This window comes from Perognathus longimembris, chromosome 14 (genome assembly GCF_023159225.1).
Source record: "Perognathus longimembris pacificus isolate PPM17 chromosome 14, ASM2315922v1, whole genome shotgun sequence".
In the NCBI taxonomy this organism is placed as follows: Eukaryota; Metazoa; Chordata; class Mammalia; order Rodentia; family Heteromyidae; genus Perognathus; species Perognathus longimembris.
Window position 1 is genome coordinate 1,085,551 of NC_063174.1, and position 23,503 is coordinate 1,109,053.

The 23,503-nt window shown below is 49.9% G+C and overlaps 2 protein-coding genes across 2 annotated transcripts in view; one reads left to right on the plus strand and one right to left on the minus strand.

The window, feature by feature from the left end:
* The window catches only part of Rnf212b (ring finger protein 212B), a 31,463-nt gene extending 15,901 nt beyond the window's left edge, over positions 1-15,562 (plus strand). The window contains exons 6-14 of the mRNA XM_048362761.1: positions 748-776; positions 3,141-3,187; positions 3,406-3,448; positions 3,598-3,658; positions 4,263-4,311; positions 9,923-9,962; positions 10,259-10,356; positions 11,435-11,496; positions 15,497-15,562. Of these exons, the coding sequence (XP_048218718.1) occupies positions 748-776; positions 3,141-3,187; positions 3,406-3,448; positions 3,598-3,658; positions 4,263-4,311; positions 9,923-9,962; positions 10,259-10,356; positions 11,435-11,496; positions 15,497-15,562 (495 nt within the window). The remainder of the gene's footprint in view (positions 1-747; positions 777-3,140; positions 3,188-3,405; positions 3,449-3,597; positions 3,659-4,262; positions 4,312-9,922; positions 9,963-10,258; positions 10,357-11,434; positions 11,497-15,496) is intronic.
* Positions 15,563-16,636: 1,074 nt separating this feature from the next.
* On the minus strand, positions 16,637-22,770 carry Homez (homeobox and leucine zipper encoding). Its single transcript, XM_048362873.1, has 4 exons — positions 22,670-22,770; positions 17,872-18,268; positions 17,544-17,769; positions 16,637-17,453 (listed from the first exon to the last, which is right to left on the minus strand). The coding sequence occupies exons 1-4, from the start codon at positions 22,764-22,766 to the stop codon at positions 17,283-17,285; spliced, it is 891 nt and encodes a 296-aa protein (XP_048218830.1). The 5' UTR covers positions 22,767-22,770; the 3' UTR covers positions 16,637-17,282.
* Positions 22,771-23,503: the final 733 nt, after the last annotated feature.

Below are 23,503 nucleotides of genomic sequence, written 5' to 3' on the forward strand. Positions count from 1 at the left end.
AAAGGAAGCCAGGGACAGTGCTCAGGCCCTGAGTCCAAGCCCTAGGATTGGCAAAAAAAAAAAAAAGACATGTTGAAACTTAAAATTTCTGTTCTGGAAGCCCAAGACATCTCAGACTCTCTCCTCTCTTACATGCTGTATTTTCCAGACATGTCTTTCTCCTTGACAATATTCTGTGTATTTATATAAAAATTTCCTGGGGCTGGGGATATGGCCTAGTGGCAAGAGTGCCTGCCTCATATACATGAGGCCCTGGGTTCGATTCCCCAGCACCACATATACAGAAAATGGCCAGAAGTGGCGCTGTGGCTCAAGTGGCAGAGTGCTAGCCTTGAGCAAAAAGAAGCCAGGGACAGTGCTCAGGCCCTGTGTCCAAGCCCAGGACTGGCCAAAAAAAAAAAAAAAAAAAAAAAATTTTCCTATTGACCTCATTCCCATAACTGCTCTGGCTCATTTTAGTCATGCTGTGTTACTTTCAGTCCCTACAAATTCTCCTTATTTCCCCAGGTATATTACTCTACAGGATTATCAGTGTACTTTGATGAATAGAAACTTAAATTTTATTACCTCAAAGCTAATAATTTCCTAAGGAAATACTGCTGCTGTTTTTTTTTTTTTTTTCCTACTGGGAATCTTAGCCATAAATAAGGACCACTGCAAGTGAGTTATTGAACTAGTTAATACTGGCATCCATTGAATAAAATGTTTGATCTGTAACTTTCTTTACTCACACATCTTTACCTACAGGAATCTCCAAGTCGGTACCAAGGAAGCAGGTCAGTTTTATCATCTGCCATGAGCTGATAAAATTTCCTATCCTGAAATTTTATGTTTTATCTTAAAAAATGAATTGGCATATATTAATTGTACATATGCTGGAGTGCAGTCCAGTGATTTGATACATGCATACAATGTGGAATGATCCAATTCAGGTAATTAGCATTTTCTTCTCCTCAAGCATTTATCATCTCCTTGGGTTGGGCAGCTTGTAGCCTGTTTTTTGTTCTTTTGTTTGTTTGTTTGTTTGTTTTTTGGCCAGTCCTGGGGCTTGGATTCTAGGCCTGAGCGCTGTCCCTGGCTTCTTTTTGCTCAAGGCTAGCACTCTGCCACTTGAGCCACACCGCCACTTCTGGCCATTTTCTGTATATGTGGTGCTGGGGAATTGAACCCAGGGCCTCATGTATACAAGGCAAGCACTCTTGCCACTAGGCCATATCCCCAGCCTAGCCTGTTTTTTCTTTTTTTCTTTTTTTTTTTTTGGCCAGTCCTGGGGCTTGGACTCAGGGCCTGAGCACTGTCCCTGGCTTCTTTTTACTCCAGGCTAGCACTCTGCCACTTGAGCCACAGTGCCCCTTCTGGCCATTTTCTGTATATGTGGTGCTGGGGAATCGAACCCAGGGCCTCATGTATATGAGGCAGGCATTCTTGCCACTAGGCTATATCCCCAGCCCCGCCTGTTTTTTCTTGAGTCTTGTCTGTCTAGGTTCCATGATAGAGAAAATGATTGATGAATTTCTCTTTTACTTCTGTGAAAAAGAGTTATTTACTGAAAAGTGCTGAAGTGAAATCTTAATTGTTCACACTCAACCATGGCTCCATGTTTAGAAATCCTACTCATCCTTTAAAATTCAAAGCACTTCATTTCTTCTGCAAAGATTTCATTAGGCAAAGTTAGATGTTCTGTTTATTCAGTAAGTATTAGTTCAGTGCCGACTGTGCATTAAGTATTATTTAGGTGCTGGCTGAACACCAGTCTTTAATTGGTGGTATCTGTGTCCTACCATTGAGTTTGTATTTTTAATATAAGCCTTGCATTGCTGAATTTCAAAAAGGCACAAGCCGGTGCTGGTGGCTTGTGCTAGCTACTTAAGAGGCTGAAGATGGCAGTTCAAAGCCAGCTTGTGCAGGAACATCTGTGAGGCTCTTAGCTCCAATAAACTGCTTAGAAAAAAGCCACAGGTAGCACTGTGGCTCAAGTAGCAGAATGATAGCCTTGAATACAAAGAGGTTCAGGGACAGTGCCCAGGCCAAGTTCAAGTCCCAGAACCAGGAAAAAAAAGACACAGAATCCCTAAACTAACCTAGATTACCAATTAGTGTTCTTTCATACTTAGGAACACCCACTGTAATATCTAACCATTGTTCTGCTATCTTTGCAGTACTAGGAATGAAGCCCAGGGCCTTGCTAGACAAGCACTCTACCACCACCTATATAGCCACACTCTGTTTTTTTCTCTCTTTCTCACTAGCCTGTGAGCCTCTCAGAGAGGAACCTTATTATAGGTAATTATTGAAATTTCAGGATTTAGGACATATAGACACTAAGCAAGTACTTGTTGGATGGATGAATTAAGAGGATGGAGGGATGTATGAATGAATGGGTGGATAGATGGAAGGTAGAGAGTACTTGGTAAGGCTCTGTGAGAAGAAAGAAAGGAAATACTCCAAGGCCTCTACCATGGACAGTAGAGAGGTGAAGGTCTCAGTTCGGGGCTGGAAATGAAAGATCACATGTGAAACTTTGCTTCTGTATTTTAGGACAGACACCTTTAATACATGACGATCAGCAATCTGTGCTGATAAAGCAACCTACTATTTCTTTCTTATCTCAGTTGTGGAGCTTGAACTCAGGGCCTGGGTGCTTTCCTTGAGCTCTTTTCCTCAAGGTTAATGCTCTACCACTTTGAACCACAGAGCCACTTTTGGCTTTGGGGTGGTTAATTGAGATAAGAGTTTCACAGGGGGCTGGGGATATGGCCTAGTGGCAAGAGTGCTTGCCTCGTATACATGAGGCCCTGGGTTCAATTCCCCAGCACCACATATACAGAAAATGGCCAGAAGTGGCGCTGTGGCTCAAGTGGCAGAGTGCTAGCCTTGAGCAAAAAGAAGCCAGGGACGGTGCTCAGGCCCCAGGACTGGCAAAAAAAAAAAAAAAAAGTTTCACAGGGACTTTTCTGCCAGGGCTGGCTTCTAACCGTGATGCTCAGATCTTAGTCTCTTCAATAGCTAGGATTATAGGCATGAGCCACCAAAGCCTGGCATCAAGCTATTTCTATACTCAGTGATCTGACTGATCCTCGAAAACACTAAACTTTTCCTTAATGAAATTAAAGTCGCTTCCTTTTTTTTTTTTTTTTCAGATTGACCACACCTCGACCAGTAGGCATTACATCCCCGGCACAGTCAGGTAGAGAATATTTATTTTATATCTATGTGAGAGAAATAAATATCCTTTTCACTTATAGAAGATAGTTTTTCTCTCAGTGACTATACTGTGATTTTCCTAATCTTACATATGATATGATTAATATCACAGAGCCAGATAACCACCCCCAGCAAGTCAGTAAGCCAAGCAGAGTCCTCCATTCATGGCGGCCTTTCATCCTGTACTTTATTCTCTTTCAGTTACTCCACGACCCAGTTCCCTGCGTAGCAGCCAAGTAGTCAGGTACATAGAAAGCCTATACAGCAGCATTAAAACTGTTTGCAAACCTTGACCAACGAAGTAAATGCCTGCATGTGGCTCAGTTTGAGACTGAGGATACTTCAGACATGTGCTGGAGATTAACACCTAGTTTCTTGTCTCACCTTATGTAGCCGGCCCTCTTCCACGGAGTCCATTCCTTACAGAGCAGCTGGCTTCGGTAGTGCGGGACAAGTAAGTAGTACTCAACTTACCTTTCCAACTTGAGGTTTCTAATGCTCAGTGGAAACAATTATTGAAGTCAAGAAACTGAAATTTATAATGGTTTTGGCACATGATATTTGTTTGAAGCCATGCAGACCCTATTTTTGTTTGGTTTTGGTTTTTTTGGTTATGGGGCTTGAACTCAGGGCTTGGATGCTATCTCTGAGCTCTTTTGCACAAGGCTAGTGCTCTACCACTTTGAGCCACAGCTTCACTTCTGGTTTTCTGGTGGTTAATTGGAGTCTCACAGACTTTCCTGACTGGGCTGGCTTCAAATCTTGATCCTCAGATCTTAGCCTTCTGAGTAGTTGGTATTACAGGCGTGAGCTACCAGTGCCTGGCAGCAGACCTCATTTTCTTTGGCAATGGAGATCTGACACAAAAATCGGTTGACATGGGGTCAGTAGAGCATGAATGCGGGAAGTGCTCCGAGTTGAAGTAGTGGTATCTGTCGTGCTCATTTGGGAAGTAGCAAAGCCTGGGACACTCACTGGTAGACCCGTATGCCCACTCTGGGAATAGGAAGTCTAGGGAACTAGGATAGATTCGCTAATTCTTACTATTTGTCCCCCAGGGAGGCAGAGGCCTGCAGGAAAGGAGCATTCCCGGGAACTCTTACACTGGTGAGAGGAGCGGAAAGGGCTTGGGAAGTCAGTCATCAGATTCTGTGCAGACTTGTGGTTTTCCACGTATAATATAATGGCACTGCATTTTGTTTTTCCACATAGTGATTCCAGATAACCACACATGTATTACAAGTTTTCAAGTAATGATATTCTGTTCTCAAACTGATCAGGGACAAGGGATGATAACAATCTGAGTAGTAGCATCTAAGAAAACTAATTGACTTGCGTTTTTTATAAATTTCCACAAGGTGGCAGTACAAGTAAATCTAAAAGTAAAGTTCACTGAAATGTGGCTTCGCTGTGGTTAAAGGTGAAAACGTTTCCGTGAAGGCTGGCACCTGTGGCTCACACGTGTGATACTAGCAAGGCTAAGATCTGAGTGTCTTGGTTCAAAGCCAGACCAGCAGACAAATCAAAGAGATTCTTTCTCCAATTAACCAGAAAAATGCTGGGAAGTGGAGCTGTGGCTCCAGTGGAAGAGTGCTGTCCTTGAGCTAAAAAGCTAAGGGACAGCAAGAGGATCTGAGTTCACATTTTAGTGCTGTCTTGTGGACACACACAATCCAATGAAGAGGTACTTTGGTTCCCACACTAAATTCTTATTTATATCTCTCCTTAGAACAGCTGTTACCAGTTTCAAGGCCATTCGCCAATCCCTGCAGGATATCTATAGAAGATATTTTTCCCCCAGGCCTGTGGCTTGAACTCAGGGCCTGGGTGCTATCCCTGAACTTTTTTGCTCAAGGCTAGCACTCTACCTCTTGAGCCACAGCGCCACTTCCGGCTTTTTCTGTGTATGTGGTGCTGAGTTACCACACCGAGGCTTCATGCATGCTAGGCGAGCTCTCTACCGCTAAGCCACATTCCCAGCCCCCAGAAGATTTTTTTTTTTTTAACAAGGGGCAACTTTGGAATTTCCAAATCTTTGTTATTTAAAAAATTCACCAAGAGTGTCCTTGTAATTCTTCCACATTTACTTCTCTGAGAAATATATTCTAATCACTTTATTTCTGTCAGGTTGGTAATCTTGTTTTCTCTATTGTTTGGAGGTATTATTCCACCATTAGTAACCACAGTCTTTTTTTCTTTGCTTCTTAGTTTGCTTTCTTAGTTGTTTCAGAGAAACAACCTTTTTTCTCTATTATTTTTCTATTCTCTATTTCATCTACTTTTTTATTTTATTTTATTTTATTTTATTTTATTTATTTATTTTTTGGCCAGTCCTGGGCCTTGGACTCAGGGCCTGAGCACTGTCCCTGGCTTCCTTTTGCTCAAGGCTAGCACTCTGCCACTTGAGCCACAGCGCCACTTCTGGCCGTTTTCTGTTTATGTGGTGCTGGGGAATTGAACCCAGGGCCTCATGTATATGAGGCAAGCTCTCTTGCCACTAGGCCATATCCCCAGCCCTTCATCCAGTTTTTTAATATTATTTCCTTCCTTCTGATTATTTTGCATTGCTTTGTTCTTTTTTTCTAATTTCTTAAAGTAGGTTAGAATGTTGATTTAAGGTCTATGGGGGTTAGGGGAAAGGATTGTACTGGGATTTCAACTCAAGACCTCACTTACTGGGTTTTTTGGAAGGAAAGAAAGTATTTCTTCTGTTTTTTTGTTTGTTTGTTTGCCAGTCCTGGGGTTTGAACTCAGGGCCTGGACACTGTTCCTGAGCTCAAGGCTAGCTCTCTACCGCTTGAGCCACAGCACCACTTCCAGCTTTTTCTGTTCATGTAGTACTGAGGAATTGAACCCAGGGCTTCATGCATGCTAGGCAAGCACTCTATCGCTAAGCCACATTCCCGGCCCCCAGATTACTTTTTAATGTACCCTTAGTGCCCTATAACAATCTGTTTGGATTAATACCATGCTTAATATTAATAGCATACAAAGATTTTGCTCCTGGGGCTGGCTCATACCTGTAATCCTAGCTACTTAGGAGGCTGTCAAGGTTCAAAGGCAGCCTGGGCAGAAAAGTCCCTGTGAGAGTCTTATCTCCAATTAACCACTCAAAAACCGGAAGTGGTGCTGTGGCTCAAGTGGTAGAGCACTAGCCTTGAGCCCAAAGAGGCTCGGGGACAGCACCCAGGCCCCGAGTGCAAGCCCCACAGCTGACAAAAAAAAAAAAAAAAAAAAAAGATTTGCTCCTATGTAGTTCTGTTCTCTACCCCACTACATTTTGCTCTTAGTGTACAAATTACATCTTCAGAAATTGTGAGTTCATCAACACAAATTTGTAATTATTGTTAGGATTTCTTCACGTAGGTCTGATTAGTAACTCATCTCCTTTCATTTCGTCCAGAAAGACTCCCTTTACTATTTCTTATAAGGCAAGTTTGATAGTGATGACTTCTCTATCTGAATTTTTATCTGCAGAGTGTCGTAATTTCTCCTTTAATTTTAAAAGGCAGTATCGACGGATACAAAGCTTTAGGTGGCAGTTCTCAGCGCTTTGCACGTCATCCTAGCGTATTTTAAAAGGCAGTGTTGACGGATACAAAGCTTTAGGGGACAGTTCTCAGCGCTTCGCACGTCATCCTAGCGTATTTTGGCCTCCATGATGCCTGATATGAAATCAGTGTTAATTTTATTAAGGATCACTTGTATGTGATGAATGGCTCCTCTCTTGCTGCTGCTTTCAAGATTCCTGTGTGTGTGTGTGTGTGTGTGTGTGTGTGTGTGTGTGTGTGTGTCTTGTTTTTTTTCCCACTATGGCTGGCACTCTACCACTCGAGCCATACCTCCAATTCCCCGATTCATTCTTTGAATAAGTCTCCTGTATGACAGATATTCTACCACTCGAGCCATGCCCGAGGCCCATTTTCACTTTCTTGAAATGGGCTTTTTTTTTTCCTTCCTTACTTTAAGTTTCATATTTTCCTTTGACCTCCTTGGCTTCTCCTTTGTAGTATTCTTTTCGGTTTCCTCTCTACCCAACTCTAAACAGCATCCCTCGAATGTTTGCCTTCCATACCCAGGAGATCACTTTAAAGGACACTTAAAATAATGAAAGGCTGGGGGGCTGGGGATATGGCCTAGTGGCAAGAGAGCTTGCCTCGTATACATGAGGCCCTGGGTTCGATTCCCCAGCACCACATATACAGAAAACGGCCAGAAGTGGTGCTGTGGCTCAAGTGGCAGAGTGCTAGCCTTGAGCAAAAGGAAGCCAGGGACAGTGCTCAGGCCCTGAGTCCAAGGCCCAGGACTGGCAAAAAAAAAAAAAATGAAAGGCTGGACGCTGGTGGCTCACACCTATAATCTTTGCTACTCGAGAGGCTGAGAGCTGAAGACTGAAATTTGAAGCCAGCCCCTGCCACAAGTCTGACTCGTAATTACCTCCAGTTAGCCAGAAAAAAGCCAGAAGTAGCAGTGTGGTTCCAATGGTGGAGCACCAACCTTAAGCTAAAAAGCTAAGGGACAGAGCTGAGTTCAAGCCCCAATACTGGTACAACATACACACACACATACATACATACGTACATACATGCAGCAATGATGAACATCCTTTTGTATAAAGAGATAGATTTCAATATATGCTGCTCTCTGTGCACTCAATTTTTTTGTCCATTTTCCTTTGCTAGACCCTTATTGTTTCTTTCCACAGAGGTCTTTCTGTTTCTGTACACTTTTTTCCCATCATACTAGTGAATAGATAAACTTTAAACACACTGGTCCTGTTCCAATGATGTGTAGATATAAACTCAATTAATCTTCACAATTACACTGTGTTAACAGCTATAATAAAACTCATTTTACACATGAGAAAAGTTTGTATCTTTGAAAAGTTTTACTATATATTTGGTTGTAGCTTTCTTTGAAATTATATGTTTTGAGTTTACCCTGGTTGGAGTTTCTTAAGCTTTTCATCTAAGTTAGAAAGCTTGGGGCCATTATTTCAGCTGTTATTTCTTCTTCCTGATCCTGTCTGTGCCTTTTCCACATCCAGAATTCTCACAGTGTGTACATCCTCATCACATCCCACCAGGGTCTCAGAGACTTCGTTTTTCTTCATTCTTTCTCTTCCTCAGATTAATCTAAAAATTCTGATTACAATATATATAAATTTGCTGATTCTGTTTCTGCCTTTTCATCTCCACTGACGAGCCAGCCCCGGTAATTAAGTTTTCATTGTACTTTCAACATGTGTATTTTGGGCGGGGTATTCCTGTGAGTTGACCCAATTCATGACCTTCCTATCTCAGCCATCTAATTCCTAGGGTAATGGTATGTGTCTCTATGCCCGGGATTTGCTGCTTTTTCATACAATTTTTCTTTACTGATATTTTCTTTTAAAGCATCATTCTCATCCTTATGTTTTGACACAGCCTCTTTGTTTCTTCGCATATATTTAAAACAGCTGATTTGAAGTCTTTTCTGGCCAGGCACCAGTAATTCTAGCTACTAAGGAGGCTGAAATCTTAGGGTCAGAGTTGGAAGCCAGTCCTAGCAGGAAAGTCAATAAGACTGTGAGCCCCAGTTAGCCACCAAACAGCCAGACGTGGAGCTATGGCTCCACTACTAGACTGTGAGCCTTGAAAGAAAAGCTAAGGGCAGTGCTTGGGCACTGAGTTCAAGTACCAGTACCAGCGCAAAAAGGAAAAGGAAAAAGAAATTGTCCAGGTACTGGACTTTCTAGAAAAGACTTTTTTGTTTTTTGATGCTGGCACTGGAACTTGAAATTTGCCTATGGCTGCCGGTCTTCCACTTGGTCATGCCTCCAGTTCCACGGAAGCAGAAAAGAGACACGCAAGTTAAAATGCCATAAAGATTGCTATTTTTTTTCTGACATTTAGTGGGGTTTGTTTGTGGTTTTTTGTTTTGTTTTTTGTTGGTCATGGGGCTTGAACTCTGGGCCTGGGCACTGTCCCTGCTCTTCAGCTCTAGGCTAGCGCTCTACCACTTGAGCCACAGCGACACTTCCAGTCTTCTGGTGGTTAATTGAAGATATGTGTCTCATAGACTTTTCCTGCCAGGACTGGCTTTGAACCATGATCCTGAGATGGCAGCCTCCTGAGTAGCTAGGATTGCAGGCGTGAGCCACCAGTGTCTGGCTAGAGAGTTGTTGTTTTGTTTTTGTTTGTTTTTTGTTTTTACGAACAGGGTCTAGATTGGTACAATTTTTTTTTTTTTGGTTGGTCGTGGGGCTTCAACTCTGGGCCTGGACACTGTCCCTGAGCTCTTTTGTTCATGGCTAGCACTCTACCACTTTGAGCCACAGTGCCACTTCTGGTTTTCTGGTGGTTAGTTTGGAGTAAGAGTATCACAGACTTTCCTACCTGAGCTAGCTTTTTTTTCCGTCCTCAGATCTCAGCCTCCTGAGTACCTAGGATTATAGGCTTATTATTATTTCTAATAACTGTCTTTAGCTTTACTTTTTGGTAATCTCCAGCTTATAGAGAACATCCAGGTACAGGTACCTTAGAGTACATCAAGGCAGTAATGGATCACAAAGGGAGAATAAAGCACCTTCATATGACAATGCTAGGTGATTTGTGTGCCTTTTCACTTCATTCACACAAAGTCAAAAATGTTGATCTCCATTTCCTTTCTTCTGGTCTCAGTATACCTCTTTTCCAGTTCCTGAATTATCTGACCTGCTCATTTTTATGTTTCCCAGAAACCCCTTCACCAGCTTCAACTCACAGCGTGTCTTACAGGTGAGTGGTTATGCTTCTGTCCTGTAGGGGGGGGGGGCACCGGCACTCTGACAGCAGCCCTGGAGTCACTTACGTCTCTGCTGGCATGTATGACTCAAGTTCATAACCTGCCTTCTCAACAAGAGAGGCTGGAGTGGCACTGTGCGGAATATGCATGTGCATGCAGATTCCTTTTATTTTCAGTTGTAAGCCTCTCTAGGCTAAATGCATAGGCCTGACTCTTCTTCATGCTTTTTTTTTTTTTAACCTTTATCTTCCTTTTCTCTGCTGGTGCTTATTTTATTTCCTCTCTTTAGGCCTCCATCTGCCTCCTTTGGACAGAGGATTTCTTCTGTCAGAACATTCCTCAATGGGAATTCAGCCCATCCAAGAGTCCTCACCCCCAACAATTCTAGTAAGTTGTGACATTGCCAAAGTAGTAGTTTCATTCATTGGCACATATGCTGAAATGAAGCTTTTCTGAGTTAACAAGTTCAGATTTACCTCTGCCTGCCAAGGGCATTCAAGGGCATTGTCACCAGTGTAGTTAAGAGCCATCCTGTTTTCCTAGCAGTGAAAGGAAACCTGGATTTTGTTCGTTACTCCTCACCCTGTCTCCAGTTTCCTTGTAGGATTAAAGTGGCTTGGGGCTTAGGGGGTTGGTTTTGGTTTTCTTGTGGGAGATCAAACTCAAGGCCTTGCGCATACTGTGCAAGCACCCACCACTGAGATCGACCCTCGGCCTTTTTTGTTTTTTTTTAGGTAGTTTGTGTGGCTTAAGTTGGCGTAGAACTCTGTGGTGTGGAACTCCAGTGCAGCAGCCAGGATGGCCTCAAACTTGGCGTCCGCCTGCATCAGCCTCCGCAGTGCCAGCGTTGGTCATGTACCACCATGCCTGGCCTTTGGGGGTTATTTTGTTTCAGATCCCATATTGACCATGCTGAGGGCTCAGTTCTGAGAATTTAAAGCCAGTATCCATTCTACTCCCGATCTTTTTCAGTAAAAGAATCGCTGCTCCCAGCCTCTAGATAAGGCACTAGTCTATAGTTGGCTATATCTTTAGATTGTGTCTTCCCACTCATAATTAAACTTAACGCATAGACCATGCTGTCCTCACCCTATCCTCGCAGGAAAAGGATGGACGTTAGAACCTGCTCCTCAAGAGTACTTAGCTCCTAGTGTTTTTGTTTTGTTTTTTGCCAGTCCTGGGGCTTGAACTCGGCCTGAGAACTGTCCCTGGCTTCTTTTTGCTCAGGGTTAGCACTCTACCACTTGAGCCACAGTGACACTTCTGGCCTTTTCTATATATGTGATGCTGAGGACTCGAACCCAGGGCTTCATGTATATGAGGCGAGCACTTTACCACTAGGCCATATTCCCAGCCCCAGCTCCTAGTGTTTTTTTGAATAGTGTTTCTTTAGGAGCCACCTACGGTGGTCCAAAGTAACTGGAGCTGCCTAAGCTAACTTTTACTGTTCCCTCCTGTCCCTCAGGTCAGAGAGAGAGCAGAACCACACTAGAGAGTCTCCCTGCTTTCCAGCTTCCAGCCCTGCAGGTGAGGCCCGGCTTATCAGCTTACCTGTGTGAAAACTGCCCGCTGGGGCCTCGTTCTGCTCCCACAGGAGGTGGTGGTGGAATGGAACCAGTGAGCAGTGGCGTGGGTTTCAGTGTGGTGAACACATGCTCACCGTTTGCCAGGATTTTCAAATTTGTTCTGCCGTCCTGTCAGATTAGCTTCCTGATGTGGGATGCTTTTAAGAATAAGCTGCATAATAGAGAATTTCAACCTAAGAGGCCTTGGCCAGTGACCCATGCCATTCCGTGGTTCTGCAACAGTGTGTCCTCTGGATGGAGGTACTGCTTGAACTCGGGGAGCTAAAATAAGGCCCCGGAGTCCTGATTCAGGGAGCAGGAAGAAAAAGAGCATGGTAGAGAGGCTCGGTTTACATGTCTGTCTGCAGATTGAAAGCCCATGACTGGAAGTGTCCTTCTGTGGTAGAACATCTGTCTTGCAAGTGCAAAGTCTTAAAAGAAAAAGTGCATTTTTTTTTTTTTTTGCAGTAACTGAGGTTTGAACTCAGGGCTTCATGCTATGAAGGCACAGGCTCTATCAGAGCCATACCCCTGATTCTTTTTTGCTTTTTGTTTTTTAGATAGGAGGTGTGTGTGTGTGTGTGTGTGTGTGTATGTGTACATACTTGTGTGTTCGCATATGCATGTGCATACCACACTAATCCTTGAACACAAAAGCCTTGTGCTTTTGCTCGGCATTTTTGCTCATGGCTTACTTTTTTGCTCATGTATTACTTGAGACATGTCTTCTAAGTTCTGGCTTTTAGGTTCGAGATGGAATCTCACAGATCATCATGACCTGCCTAGCTGCAAACTGAGATCCTTGTATTGCAGCCGCAAGTGGCTAAGGCTATAGAGATAAGCCAAGCCACTGGCACCCAGTCGCCCTGCCCCCACCAGCCTCCAGCTAGCCTCGGATCCTAGTCCTCCTTCTCTGTGCCTCACATGTGGCTGGGATTGTAGGTGTGGACCACCACACCCAGCTTATTAGTTGACGAGGATCTTGCTCATTTTTTGCCTGGACTGGCTTCAAACTGCAATCCTCCTGACCTCTACCTTCAAGTAGCTAGGATTTTAGGCATGAGCCACCATACCCGGCTTTAACTTTCATGGCTCAGGTTTGGAGGATACTGAGGTTCATTTTTAGTGCAAGCTTCTGGTGACCTTAGGAACAGCTCTTAAATATTAAGACTGACATTCTGGGGCTGGGAATGTGGCTTAGTGGTCGAGTGCTTGACTGGCATGCATGAAGCCCTGGGCCCATCCCTCAGTACCAACTAAACAGAGAAAGCCAGAAGTGGGGCTGTGGCTCAAGAGGTGGAGTGCTAGCCTTGAGCAAAAGCAGCTTTGAGACAGTGCTCAGGCCCTTAGTTCAAGCCCCAGGACTGGCAAAACAAAAAACAAACCTGACATGCTGTTTTGTTTGCCAAATCAAAAATGCTCTTGATATTTATCAGAAAAATATTAGAGCCTAAACCTTAAGAGACAACACTGTGGAAATAGTATCTTTCTGTAAAATCCTTGCAAATGGAGGTATCAACCTTCAACGGAAAGTGATTTGAGATCTGTAAACTGTAAACAAATACAAAGGCCTAAACTGTTTTTTAAAATAACTTATTGAGTATTTACTTACGCCAAACCCATTTCTTTCTTTCTTTTTTTTTTGTCGGTCATGGGGCTTAAACTCATGACCTGGGTGCTGTCCCTGAGCTTTTACCCATGGCTAGCTTCCTACCACTTTCAGCCACAGCTCCACTTCCCATTTTCTGATGGTTAGTTGGAGATAAGCATCTCATGGACTCCACTGCCTGGGCTGGCTTTGAACCATGATCCTCAGATATCAGCCTCCTGAGTAGCTAGGATTACTGGCGTGAGCCCCCAGTGCCTGACTGCCAACCCCATTTATAAAGCAGTTAAACTATATTAGCTCATGTAAAGACACTGCGTCAAGCTGAAAAGGTGTCCAATATAGGCAGATGACGTGTGTGCGCTGACTTTAGGTAATCATGAACACTACTTTCCTTGGAAATCCAAGTCTAGTACTTTCTCCGAGGACACAGAAGTAAGTTGGCAGAAAGTGCTGTCCTTCTCCAGAGATGGCAGCACCGCTAGTTTCTCCTGAGAGTGGCAAGCTACATTTTGCTCTTTGTCATCCAAACTAGCTCTTGATTTTTAAAGTGGTTAAAAAACCTGAGGCAAGGGGCTGAGAATATGGCCTAGTGCCAAGGGTGCTTGCCTCGAATACATGAAGCCCTGGGTTCGATACCCCAGCATCAGATATATAGAAAACGGCCAGAAGTGGTACTGTGGCTCAAGTGGCAGAGTGCTAGCCTTGTGCAAAGAGAAGCCAGGGACAGTGCTCAGGCCCTGAGTCCAAGCCCCAGACTGGCAAAAAAAAAAAAAAATTGAGGCAAACTGGGTGCCAGTGGCTCACACCTGTAATCCTAGCTACTCAGGAGCCTAAGATCTGAGGATCGGGTTGGAAGCCAGAAAAGTCCCCGTGTGAGGCATATCTGCAATCACTCACTCATAAACCAGAAGCTGCCTTGTAACTCAAGTGGTAGAGTGCTAGCCTTGAGCACAAAGAGGCTCAGAGAGAGTGCCCAGGCCCTGAGTTGAAGTCCCACAACTGACCAAAAAAAAAAAAAAAACCACACACAAAAAAGAACAGTTGAAGAAACATGGATAACTGTTAGATAGCTGATACTTAAAAGCTTTTAATACTGGGGATGTTCTTAAGTATGATTCTGTGATTATGTATAATAAATAACCCATACTATGATACTAATAGCATAATATTATAACATACTATGTATGATATGGGAATCCATACATTCTGAATTTTTCTGGAGGTTAGTAGAAAGGAAGGATAAGAGGAATTTAGAAATAAAAGATTTGCGGGGTACTGGTGGCTTACTCCTTTAATTCTAGCTACTCGGGAAGCTGAGATCTGAGGATTGTGGTTTGAAGCCAGCCCAGGTAGGAAATTCCATGAGACCTTTACCACCAGTTAACTACCAAAAAGTCAAAAGTGGAACTATGGTTCAAGTGGCAAAGCACTTGCCTTTGAGCAAAAAAAGCTAAGGGACAATATCCACTCTCTGAGTTCAAGCCAGTACAAAAAATCCATCAAAGAGGCTGGGAATGTGGTACCACTAGGTAGAGTGCTCGCCTTGCATGTATAAAGCTTGGGTTCGAGTCCCCAGCACCACATATATAGAAAAGGCCAGGGCTGGGAATATGGCCTAGTGGCAAGAGTGCTTGCTTCCTACACATGAAGCTCTTGGTTCGATTCCCCAGCACCACATATATGGAAAACGGCCAGAAGTGGCGCTGTGGCTCAAGTGGCAGAGTGCTAGCCTTGAGCAAAAAGAAGCCAGGGACAGTGCTCAGGCCCTGAATTCAAGCCCAAATATAGATATATAAAATAATTCATCTCAAAGTTTTAAAATTGACTGAGTGCCACCTCCACAAAAGTGAAAGAATTCTGCCTCCTTGTCTCTGGATATAAAACTCATTGTCTGATTTTCAAATATCTGATCTTGTCATTGCAGTCTTGTAAGCAGCAACAAGACCCTTGTCACACAAGATGAACCAAATCTTTTTTACTTATTTTCTTTTTTTGCCATTCCTGAGCCTTGAACTCAGGGCCTGAGCACTGTCCCTGGCTTCTTTTTGCTCAAGGCTAGCACTCTGCCACTTGAGCCACAGCGCCACTTCTGGCTTTTTCTGTGTATGTGGTACTGAGGAATCAAACCAGGGCTTCATGCATGCTAGGCAAGCTCTCTACCACTAAGCCACATTCCCTGCCCAATATGAATCAAATCTTTTTGGCAAAGTAGTCATCATAATGTTGAAAACCACTGGAAATCAGTAATAGGAAAATCCCAGTTCACTTGATGTAATGACCCACGGAGGTCATTACTGGTCTGTTTTTTTATTGTAATAAGCACTCACACCTGCCTCTCTCTCCTCTGCTGCAGACGCCCTACCAACAGAGGCAGGTGGGCTTAGCCGGGGAGCGAGAAGCGTGGAGCACTCCCCACTAGCCCGACGGGCACCTGCTGCTGGACGGCCACGGCCATTAGGAGACATGGCTTCGGAAAAGAGGCTCCTGCTTCCCTGGTTTTACTTTGTGCCTCATTCCCTCTTGATCTTTGCGTCCTCTGTTCTCTTACCACTCAGGACTGTGGTCAGGTCTTGTGTAAGAATACAGGAAGGTGTTTATGCTCCCCACCACCAAAAAATATGTAGCTCCTTTTTTTTTTTTTTTTTTTTTGCCAGTCCTGGGCCTTGGACTCTGGGCCTGAGCACCATCCCTGGCTTCTTTTTGCTCAAGGCTAGCACTCTGCCACTTGAGCCACAGCGCCACTTCTGGCCATTTTCTGTATATGTGGTGCTGGGGCATTGAACCCAGGGCCTCATGTATACGAGGCAAGCACTCTTGCCACTAGGCCATATCCCCAGCCCCTGTAGCTCCTTTCATGTCTTACCATTTGAAACTAAAGTTGTCAAAATAAGTCACTGTATCATGCTTGGAGTTGGGAGATTGGATAACATACTCATTAAGTATTCATTTCTGGACTTCATTTTTCAGCTTTAAATATATTGTTCCATAACCAACATTAGCAAGGGACAACTCTTCTTTTCCTGATTGAGTATACTCTATTGTTTCCTCTATGCTTAGATACTGTTAAGATTGTTGGTTTTCCTTTGTCAGAACAATAGTTAGAGACTGCAGGTTCTCAGCATACTGAGGCGCATGAATAATAAAGATCTCCTTCGTGAGTGTTACTAGCAGCTCTAAAATGGTGGGGTGCAAAATTGGGGTTACTTCCAAGCTTGTTGAGCCTGTCCTTGCTGAAACGTTTGTGACCCCAGATACTGACCTCTTGTCCTTTACTTTACCTCAATAAGTCCTGCCCCTCTGAATAATAACGCACCCACCAAACCGAAATATCTTAAAACGAGTGATGGGATCGAGCCCAGGGCGTAACACAAGGTGGGCAAGTGCTCCATCGCTAAACCACAGCCAGCCCCCAAATCACACGTGTGTTATAACGGACTTGGATCCATTACTCGCTAGGCCCTAAGCGTGCCAAAGTGGAGAAGAAACAAACAACTTTAGTTTGGGCCTTTATTATAGTCTAGCAATTTGGGGATTCCACCCTTCAGATGACTAAACCAGTGATCCACTTGCTTTACATACAATCCAACTGATGAAACTGTCCCTCTGTCCACAAAATAGAACCGATAGAGAAGGAAGAGTCTTTTCTGGATACAAATTGAATCAGTAGCAAAATAGGAAAATTCAATCTCTCAAGCAGGACAGGTGGTGTCAGGTTTGTAAAACCAAACCTAGAACTCTGCTACCTTCCACCGGGAGAACGCGGCCCTTCTCCGTCGCTCTGACACCATCCCACTTTTAAAGTATACCTCCTCTAATTCCCACCTCGGATCAACAGCCGGCCTAACTGCTCACCACCCAGTGACACTCACACTCACACGCGCACACACGCACGCACTACGTGGGAAGGTTTGCCCTGAGACAAAAGGGATTTCGTGGCGATCCAAAGGTGGCGGGCCGAGCGGCCCCAGGGTTGGAAGTGAGGACGCTGTGTGGGGGGGGGGGGGGGGGGCCCGGGGGCCCCCGGAGCCCTGGCAGCCGCGCGGTGGGTGCGGCGGGTGCTCCGAGGCCAGGCCATCGCGGGAAGGGTGCGCGCGGCTTCCGCGCTGAAGCCGGTGACGGCCCCGGGCCCGGCGCGGCCCTCAGTCCCGCAGCATCGTCGCGTCCTCCTCGTCCTCGTCGTCCTCGTCCTCCTCGCCGTCCTCGTCCTCCGGCAGCTCCTCCTCCTCCTCGTCGTCCTCTTCATCCAGACAGACCACCACCTCCGCGGGCGCCGGGGACGGCGGCTCCGCACAGCGGCGCGCGGGGCCGGGCTGCGGGGCGGGCCCGGGGCCGGCGGGCCGGGCGGGCCGGGCGGGCCCGGGGGCGGCGGGGGGCGGCGCGGGCGCGGGCCCCGGGGGGGCGGCGGCGGCGGCGGCGTTCTCGCGGAACCACCGCAGCTGGCCGTGCTTGAGGGCGTAGCGCGTGTCCCCGAACCACTGGATGATCTCGGGGCGGGGCAGGCCGGTGGCGCGCTGCAGCCGCAGGTAGTCCTCGCGGCGCGCCCACTGGCAGCGCAGGAAGAAGGCCTTGAGCACGGCCAGCTGCTCCTTGGTCTTGCGCTTGGCCTTGCGCGGGCTGCGCGCGCCCCCCGCGGGGAGGCCGGGGGCGGGGCCGGCGCGGGGCCCCGGGGGCGGGGCGGGGGCGGGGCCCGGCGGCGGGGCGGGGCCCGGGGCGGGGCGCGCGCGCGGCGGCGGCGGCGGCGGGGGCGCGCGCGGCGCGAAGGGCAGGAGCGAGCGGAAGTGCAGCTGGTCGCGGTGGAAGAGCACGCGCGCGCGCGTCTCCTCGATCTCCTCGGCCGACCAGCTGATGCCGCAGCGCAGCCGCTGCGCCATGAACCAGGCCTTGACCTTCTCCACGGGCAGCGCGCAGCGCAGGCACAGCAGCGCCAGGTCCGCCAGGCTCGGGTAGGGGAAGTGGCTGAAGGTCCGCAGCAGCTGCTCGTGGCCGTCCAGCTCGCTCGTCTGCGCCGCCGGCGTCCACACCAGCCGCACCTCCTCCGACAGCGGGGGCAGGCACACCAGGCCCGCGGGGGCCCCGGCCGGCCGGCCCGCCTCCTCGCCGGGGGGCATCGCGGCCCCGCCTGCCGCTGCAACGAGAGCACCGGGGCCGGCGCGTCACGGGGGGGGGCCCGGCCGCCCCGACCCCGACCCCAGACACCGGGGGACCCCCGCCCGCCCCGACCCCGACCCCAGACACCGGGGGACCCCCGCCCGCCCCGCCCCGACCCCAGACACCGGGGGACCCCCGCCCGCCCCGACCCCGACCCCAGACACCGGGGGACCCCCGCCCGCCCCGCCCCGACCCCAGACACCGGGGGACCCCCCCCGCCCGCCCTGACCCCAGACACCGGGGGACCCCCGCCCGTCCCGACCCCGACCCCAGACACCGGGGGACCCCCACCCGACCCGCCCCGACCCCAGACACCGGGGGACCCCGCCCGCCCCGCCCCGACCCCAGACACCGGGGGACCCCCGCCTGCCCCGACCCCAGACACTGGGGGACCCCCGCCCGTCCCGACCCCACCGCCAGCCACTCGGGGTCCCCCCATCCGCCAGCCACTGGGGGTTGCCCGCTCCTCGCTTCCTCTGCCTTCCCCCCCCCCCTCTTTTCTGTCTCTGTTGTGGGATTTGAACTCGGGGCCTCGCACTCACTGGGCAGACGCCCCACCACCCGACCCGTCTCCCAGCCCTACATCATTTGATCTCTACAAAACTTCCCGTTCACGTGGTGCTGTGCCGAGTCGTCCAGCGCCCCCAGGGTGCCCTTCGGAGGCTGCCAGAATCCCCGGGTTTTTATGTGGAAGGAGTAAAGCTCGGGGCTGGGAATGCGGCCTAGTGGTAGATGCACATCTGGCATGCATGAAGCCCTGGGTTCGATTCCCAGCACCACATAGATAGAAAAAGCCAGAAGTGGCGCTGTGGCTCACATGGTAGAGTGCTAGCCTTGAGCAAAAAGAAGCCAGGGACAGTGCTCAGGGCTCTGAGTCCAAGGCCCAGGACTGACCAAAAAAAAAAAAGTTCATGGAACAGGAGTCATTAAACGAAGATTCAACTACAAAACCAAAAAAAGGAATCTCATTACTTTGGGGCTCCTCACAATTTACTGTAGAATGTGGAGACAGAAAAGCAACCGGTAACCAACTCTGCCCACCCTCGTGCCCTCCTTCCCTTCCGGGGGCGGGCACCGTTGGGAGGAGGGGAATGACAGCTTGCTTTCTCTTTCATCCCTCAGGAGATGGGAGGCTTGAGATCTGGGGCAAATGGGGCCACTCCCTGTGGTTTCTTCCCCCTTAGCTCTGGAACAAAGGTTAGCCCCTCCCCCTGCCTTTGTCAGCTCAGCTCATGCCCCCCCACCCCCCCTGCGCGAGCGCACACACTCTCCACGAAGCCCAGAGAGCCCCCGCCCGGCCCAGCTCAGCCTTCTCCTCAGAACCAGGTGGGCAGGTTCACTCGGAGCGACAACCCGCTCCTCCTCTCAGTTCTCATCTGGTGTGGTGGTGGGGTGGAGCGCAGGGCACCACGCAGAACCCCACCCCTCGGGGCACCCAGCCCTGGGGATGTTCTGTAATTTTAAAAGTTCCCCAGCACTTGAGTGCCTACTGCAATCGATAGTCCGTGCTTTTACCACTGAGTCTTAACACGAAGAATGCAATACAGATCCTAAAATCAGGAAGCCCGCGGGACATGCTAGGTGGGTAAACGGAGGCAGCGTGGCTCGGCGGGTAGACGGCTCTTTGGTCTGGGACTTTGTTTTAATGCTGAGCATCCTGCGGCCTCCCCCCCTCCACTCCCGCCCATGGTTCTTTCTTTCAGGTGGCAGGCAGGCGCTCTACTGCTTGACTCACACCGCCACTTTTTTTGCCCATGGTTGCCCAGGGCTGGCCTCAGATGGTGACCTGGCGTAGCTAAGATGACAAGCATGGATCACCACGCCCCGCTTGTTTCACCGAGCTGGAGCTGAGACCCTCCCGACCCGCCTCCAGTAGCTGGGATTCCAGGGGTGAACCACTGGAATATGAGGTTTCTAAAGCTTACTTTGCAGAGCTGGGATGGGGACCCAGGGACTTGAACGTGCTAGGCAGTGCTCTACAAAGGAACTACACCCCAAGGCCCCGGCTTTTATATTGTCTACATTTTTGGGTTTGTATACAATTTCAGAATAAATTTTGCTGCTTTAAAAGAAGTATTCTGGGTGGGAGCCTCGGCTCACGCCTGTCATCCTAGCTACTCAGGAGGCTGAGAGCTGAGGACCACAGAAGCCAACCTGGGCAGGTTAGTCTGTGAGGCTCTCATCTCCAATAGACTACTCAGAAAAAGCCAGAAGTGGCGCTGGGCTCCAGTGGTAGAGCGCCAGCCCAGGAGCAGAGCCCAGGCCCTGAGCTGAAGCTCCAGGAAAAACCACAAACAATTACCCCCTTGGGTGCTTCTCTCATTATCAAGAAGACATTTAAGAACTTCTGCCATTTCCATTCCCAACTTCAGGAAGACAGTGCAGGCACCTGCTTATGGGTAAACAGCTTGGTGTCCTGAGTGGGAAGAGAACACAAAGGGAGGGACAGAGTGTCTCAAGTATCAGAGAGAGGAAAGGGTGCTCCCCCGGTCCAGAGCCTGGCTCTCAGCCCTATGGGCCCCTCCACCAGCACAGGGCAGTCAGTGGTGCTCCCCACAGCACCGCTCAGCTGATCTGTGCGAGTGGAACTGCTTGGTGTGATTCTAAAACCACCTGTGCCCATGTTTTTTCCTGTATGTGTATGATAATGTAGTTAAGTATCATACAAGCCTATAAGAATACTGCATTATACACTGGTTCCTGGGGCTGGAGGCGTGGCTCCGTTGGTAAGAGTGCTAGCCATTGAGCAAAAGCATCAGGTATTGAGTTCAAGTCCCAGTCCCTTGGACACAGACACACACCCAGAGATAAAAACTGTTCCTATAATAACTGAGTCAATTTGGGAAGCTGACGCTGGAGGACTGGAGTTTGAGGCCAGCTCAGTCAGGCTGCAGGTTAAGACCCTATCCAAAACAGAGTAACAGTGTAACCCTTCGGAGAGCCACAAAGAGGAATATACCTTTCGAAACTGGTAAGCTCGCAGAGACAAGGCAACTGCAATTGGTAGTGAGACTTGAAAATCTCAAAAGTGCTGCACTACCAGGGAAGTGTCCAATCTCACTTCATGTTAAAGAGACAAACTGGAGCTGGGACCGTGGCCTAGTGGTGGAGAGCTCGCCTAGCACGCATGAAGCCCCGGGTTCCATTCCTCAGCACCACAGACATGGAAAAGGCCGGAAGTGGCGCTGTGGCTCAAGTGGCAAGGCAAAAGAGCAGCTCAGGGACAGAGCCCAGGCCTGGCAAAAAGAAAGAAAGAAGCTGGCGATTACAGATGAAAGGTGTCTGAGGGGCTCCCATCTAGAGTTACACACTAGAATGACCTGGAAACGTTAAAAGACCACCCTCCTCTCAATTCTGATTCAATTAGTCTGGGTGGGGGCCCCAACATCCCTAATTTAATGAAGTTCTCAGGGTGCAGCCAGGAGACCCCCGTGTGTAGTTAAATAACTTAGAAAGGCTATTGGGAGCTCCAGTCAATACACTAACAAAGTCTCAGCACTAAAAAGTTGAAGTGAATGTACTGTTACTTATTGTGCTTAAGATAGGCAGGCATTATCTTTAAAATTCCTTTGGCTTTTTCAGTTGGCGCTATCATCACTACCTAACCTAACAATGCAAGAGCTTCAGTTGTACGGCGAGGAGGCTATAGGACGCAGAAATGACCTGACCTGGGTCTGCATTACCCAACGGGTCTCACTGAGTCAAAGGTTAAGACACAAACGACCTCAGAGGAGCTGGGCCCGGGTTTCCCGGTTAGTTCTCTGCCTGTGGCTGGGCCGAGGGGGCGGGGTGGGGGGGTGGGGGGGTGTAGTCTCCCTAAAACCTCAGTCCAGTTCTGCGAGTGTTGGGGTGGACAGGGGGTTGTCATGGGGATGGGGGTGGGGAGCAGTCTCCCTAAACCTCCCAGTCCAGTTCTGTGAGTGTTGGGGTGGACAGGGGGTTGTCATGGGGATGGGGGTGGGGGCAGTCTCCCCTGCCCCCCAGTCGGGTCTGCGAGTGTGGGGCTCACAGGGCCGCCATGGGGGCGGGGATGGGGGTGGGGCAGTCTCCCCTGCCCCCCAGTCGGGTCTGCGAGTGTGGGGCTCACAGGGCCGCCGTGGGGGCGGGGATGGGGGTGGGGGCAGTCTCCGCTCCACCCCCCGTCGGGTCTGCCGGTGTCGGGGCTCACAGGGCCGCCGTGGGGGCGGGGATGGGGGTGGGGGTGGGGATAGTCTCCACTCCCCCCCCCTCCGTCGGGTCTGCGGGTGTCGGGGCTCACGGGGCCGCCGTGGGGCCAGGGATGGGGGTGGGGGCGGTCTCCCCTCCCCCCCCGTCGGGTCTGCGGGTGTCGGGGCTCACGGGGCCGCCGTGGGGGTGGGGGGCGGCCCGGGGGAAGTACCTGCCACCCTCCATTTCGCAGGCGCTCCACAGGGCTCCGAAGTGGGTCGGGAACACAAAGTTGTTGAGCCGCTCCGGGGAGCCCGGGAGGCGGCCATCCGGCCCTCCCTCCGGCCAAGGCGCCCCCGCACGGGCCCCCGCACCCCCGCGCCCGCCCCAGTGACGAGTGACCCAGGAGTCCCGAGGCGGCGGGCGGGCGACGGGGAGCCTAACATGTCCCCTCCCGGCCGGGAGAGGCCCGGAGGTCGGAAGTCGCGCCCGAGGCGGGGGGGGGGGGGGAGAGGGGGGTCCAGGGCTGGGGGTCACTCACCGCGGTCCGGCCCGGGCGGCGGCTCCCAGCCTCGCACCATGGGCCGGGGGTGGGGGGGGAGGCGTGGGGGGAGGCCCGGGGCCACCGACCGCCGCGGCCTGCTCCAGGCCCACCGCGCCCAGCGCCGGGACCCAGCCCGCCCCTCCCGCCCCCGGGAGGGCGGGGCCCGCCCCACGCCTGCGAGCCGGGGGCGGGGCCGGCCGGTGGGGCGGGCGTCCCGGGGGCGGGGCCGGGGCGGCCTTCGTTCTGATTGGCGGGCGTCGGGGGGCGGGGCCGGCCCGGCCCGCCGACTCCGGCGAGCTGGGGGCGGGGCTGGCGGGGGGAGTGCGCGTCGGGGGGCGGGGCCGGGGCGGCCCTCGTTCTGATTGGCGGGCGCCGGCGCTACGCCCTGGCCATTGGCTGCGAGGGTCCGGCTAAGCCCGCCCGGCTTCCGGCGCGGTCCGCCGCGGGCGTCCGGGTGCCCGGCCCGGCCCCTCCCCCGCTCGGCGCTCCGGCTCCGGTTCTTCCCCGCGTCCCCTTTACCTG

What these genes read in the sequence shown, in the direction of transcription:
- Homez (XM_048362873.1), bottom strand. Translation starts at nt 22,766, where the DNA reads ATGGCCGCCTCCCGGGCTCCCCGGAGCGGCTCAACAACTTTGTGTTCC. An exon ending in TGCGAAATGGAGGGTGGCAG is followed by an intron (nt 18,269 to 22,669) that starts GTACTTCCCCCG and finishes CTCTCGTTGCAG; the next exon opens with CGGCAGGCGGGGCCGCGATG. An exon ending in AGAACGCCGCCGCCGCCGCC is followed by an intron (nt 17,454 to 17,543) that starts GCCCCCCCGGGG and finishes CCCGCCCCGCAG; the next exon opens with CCCGGCCCCGCGCGCCGCTG.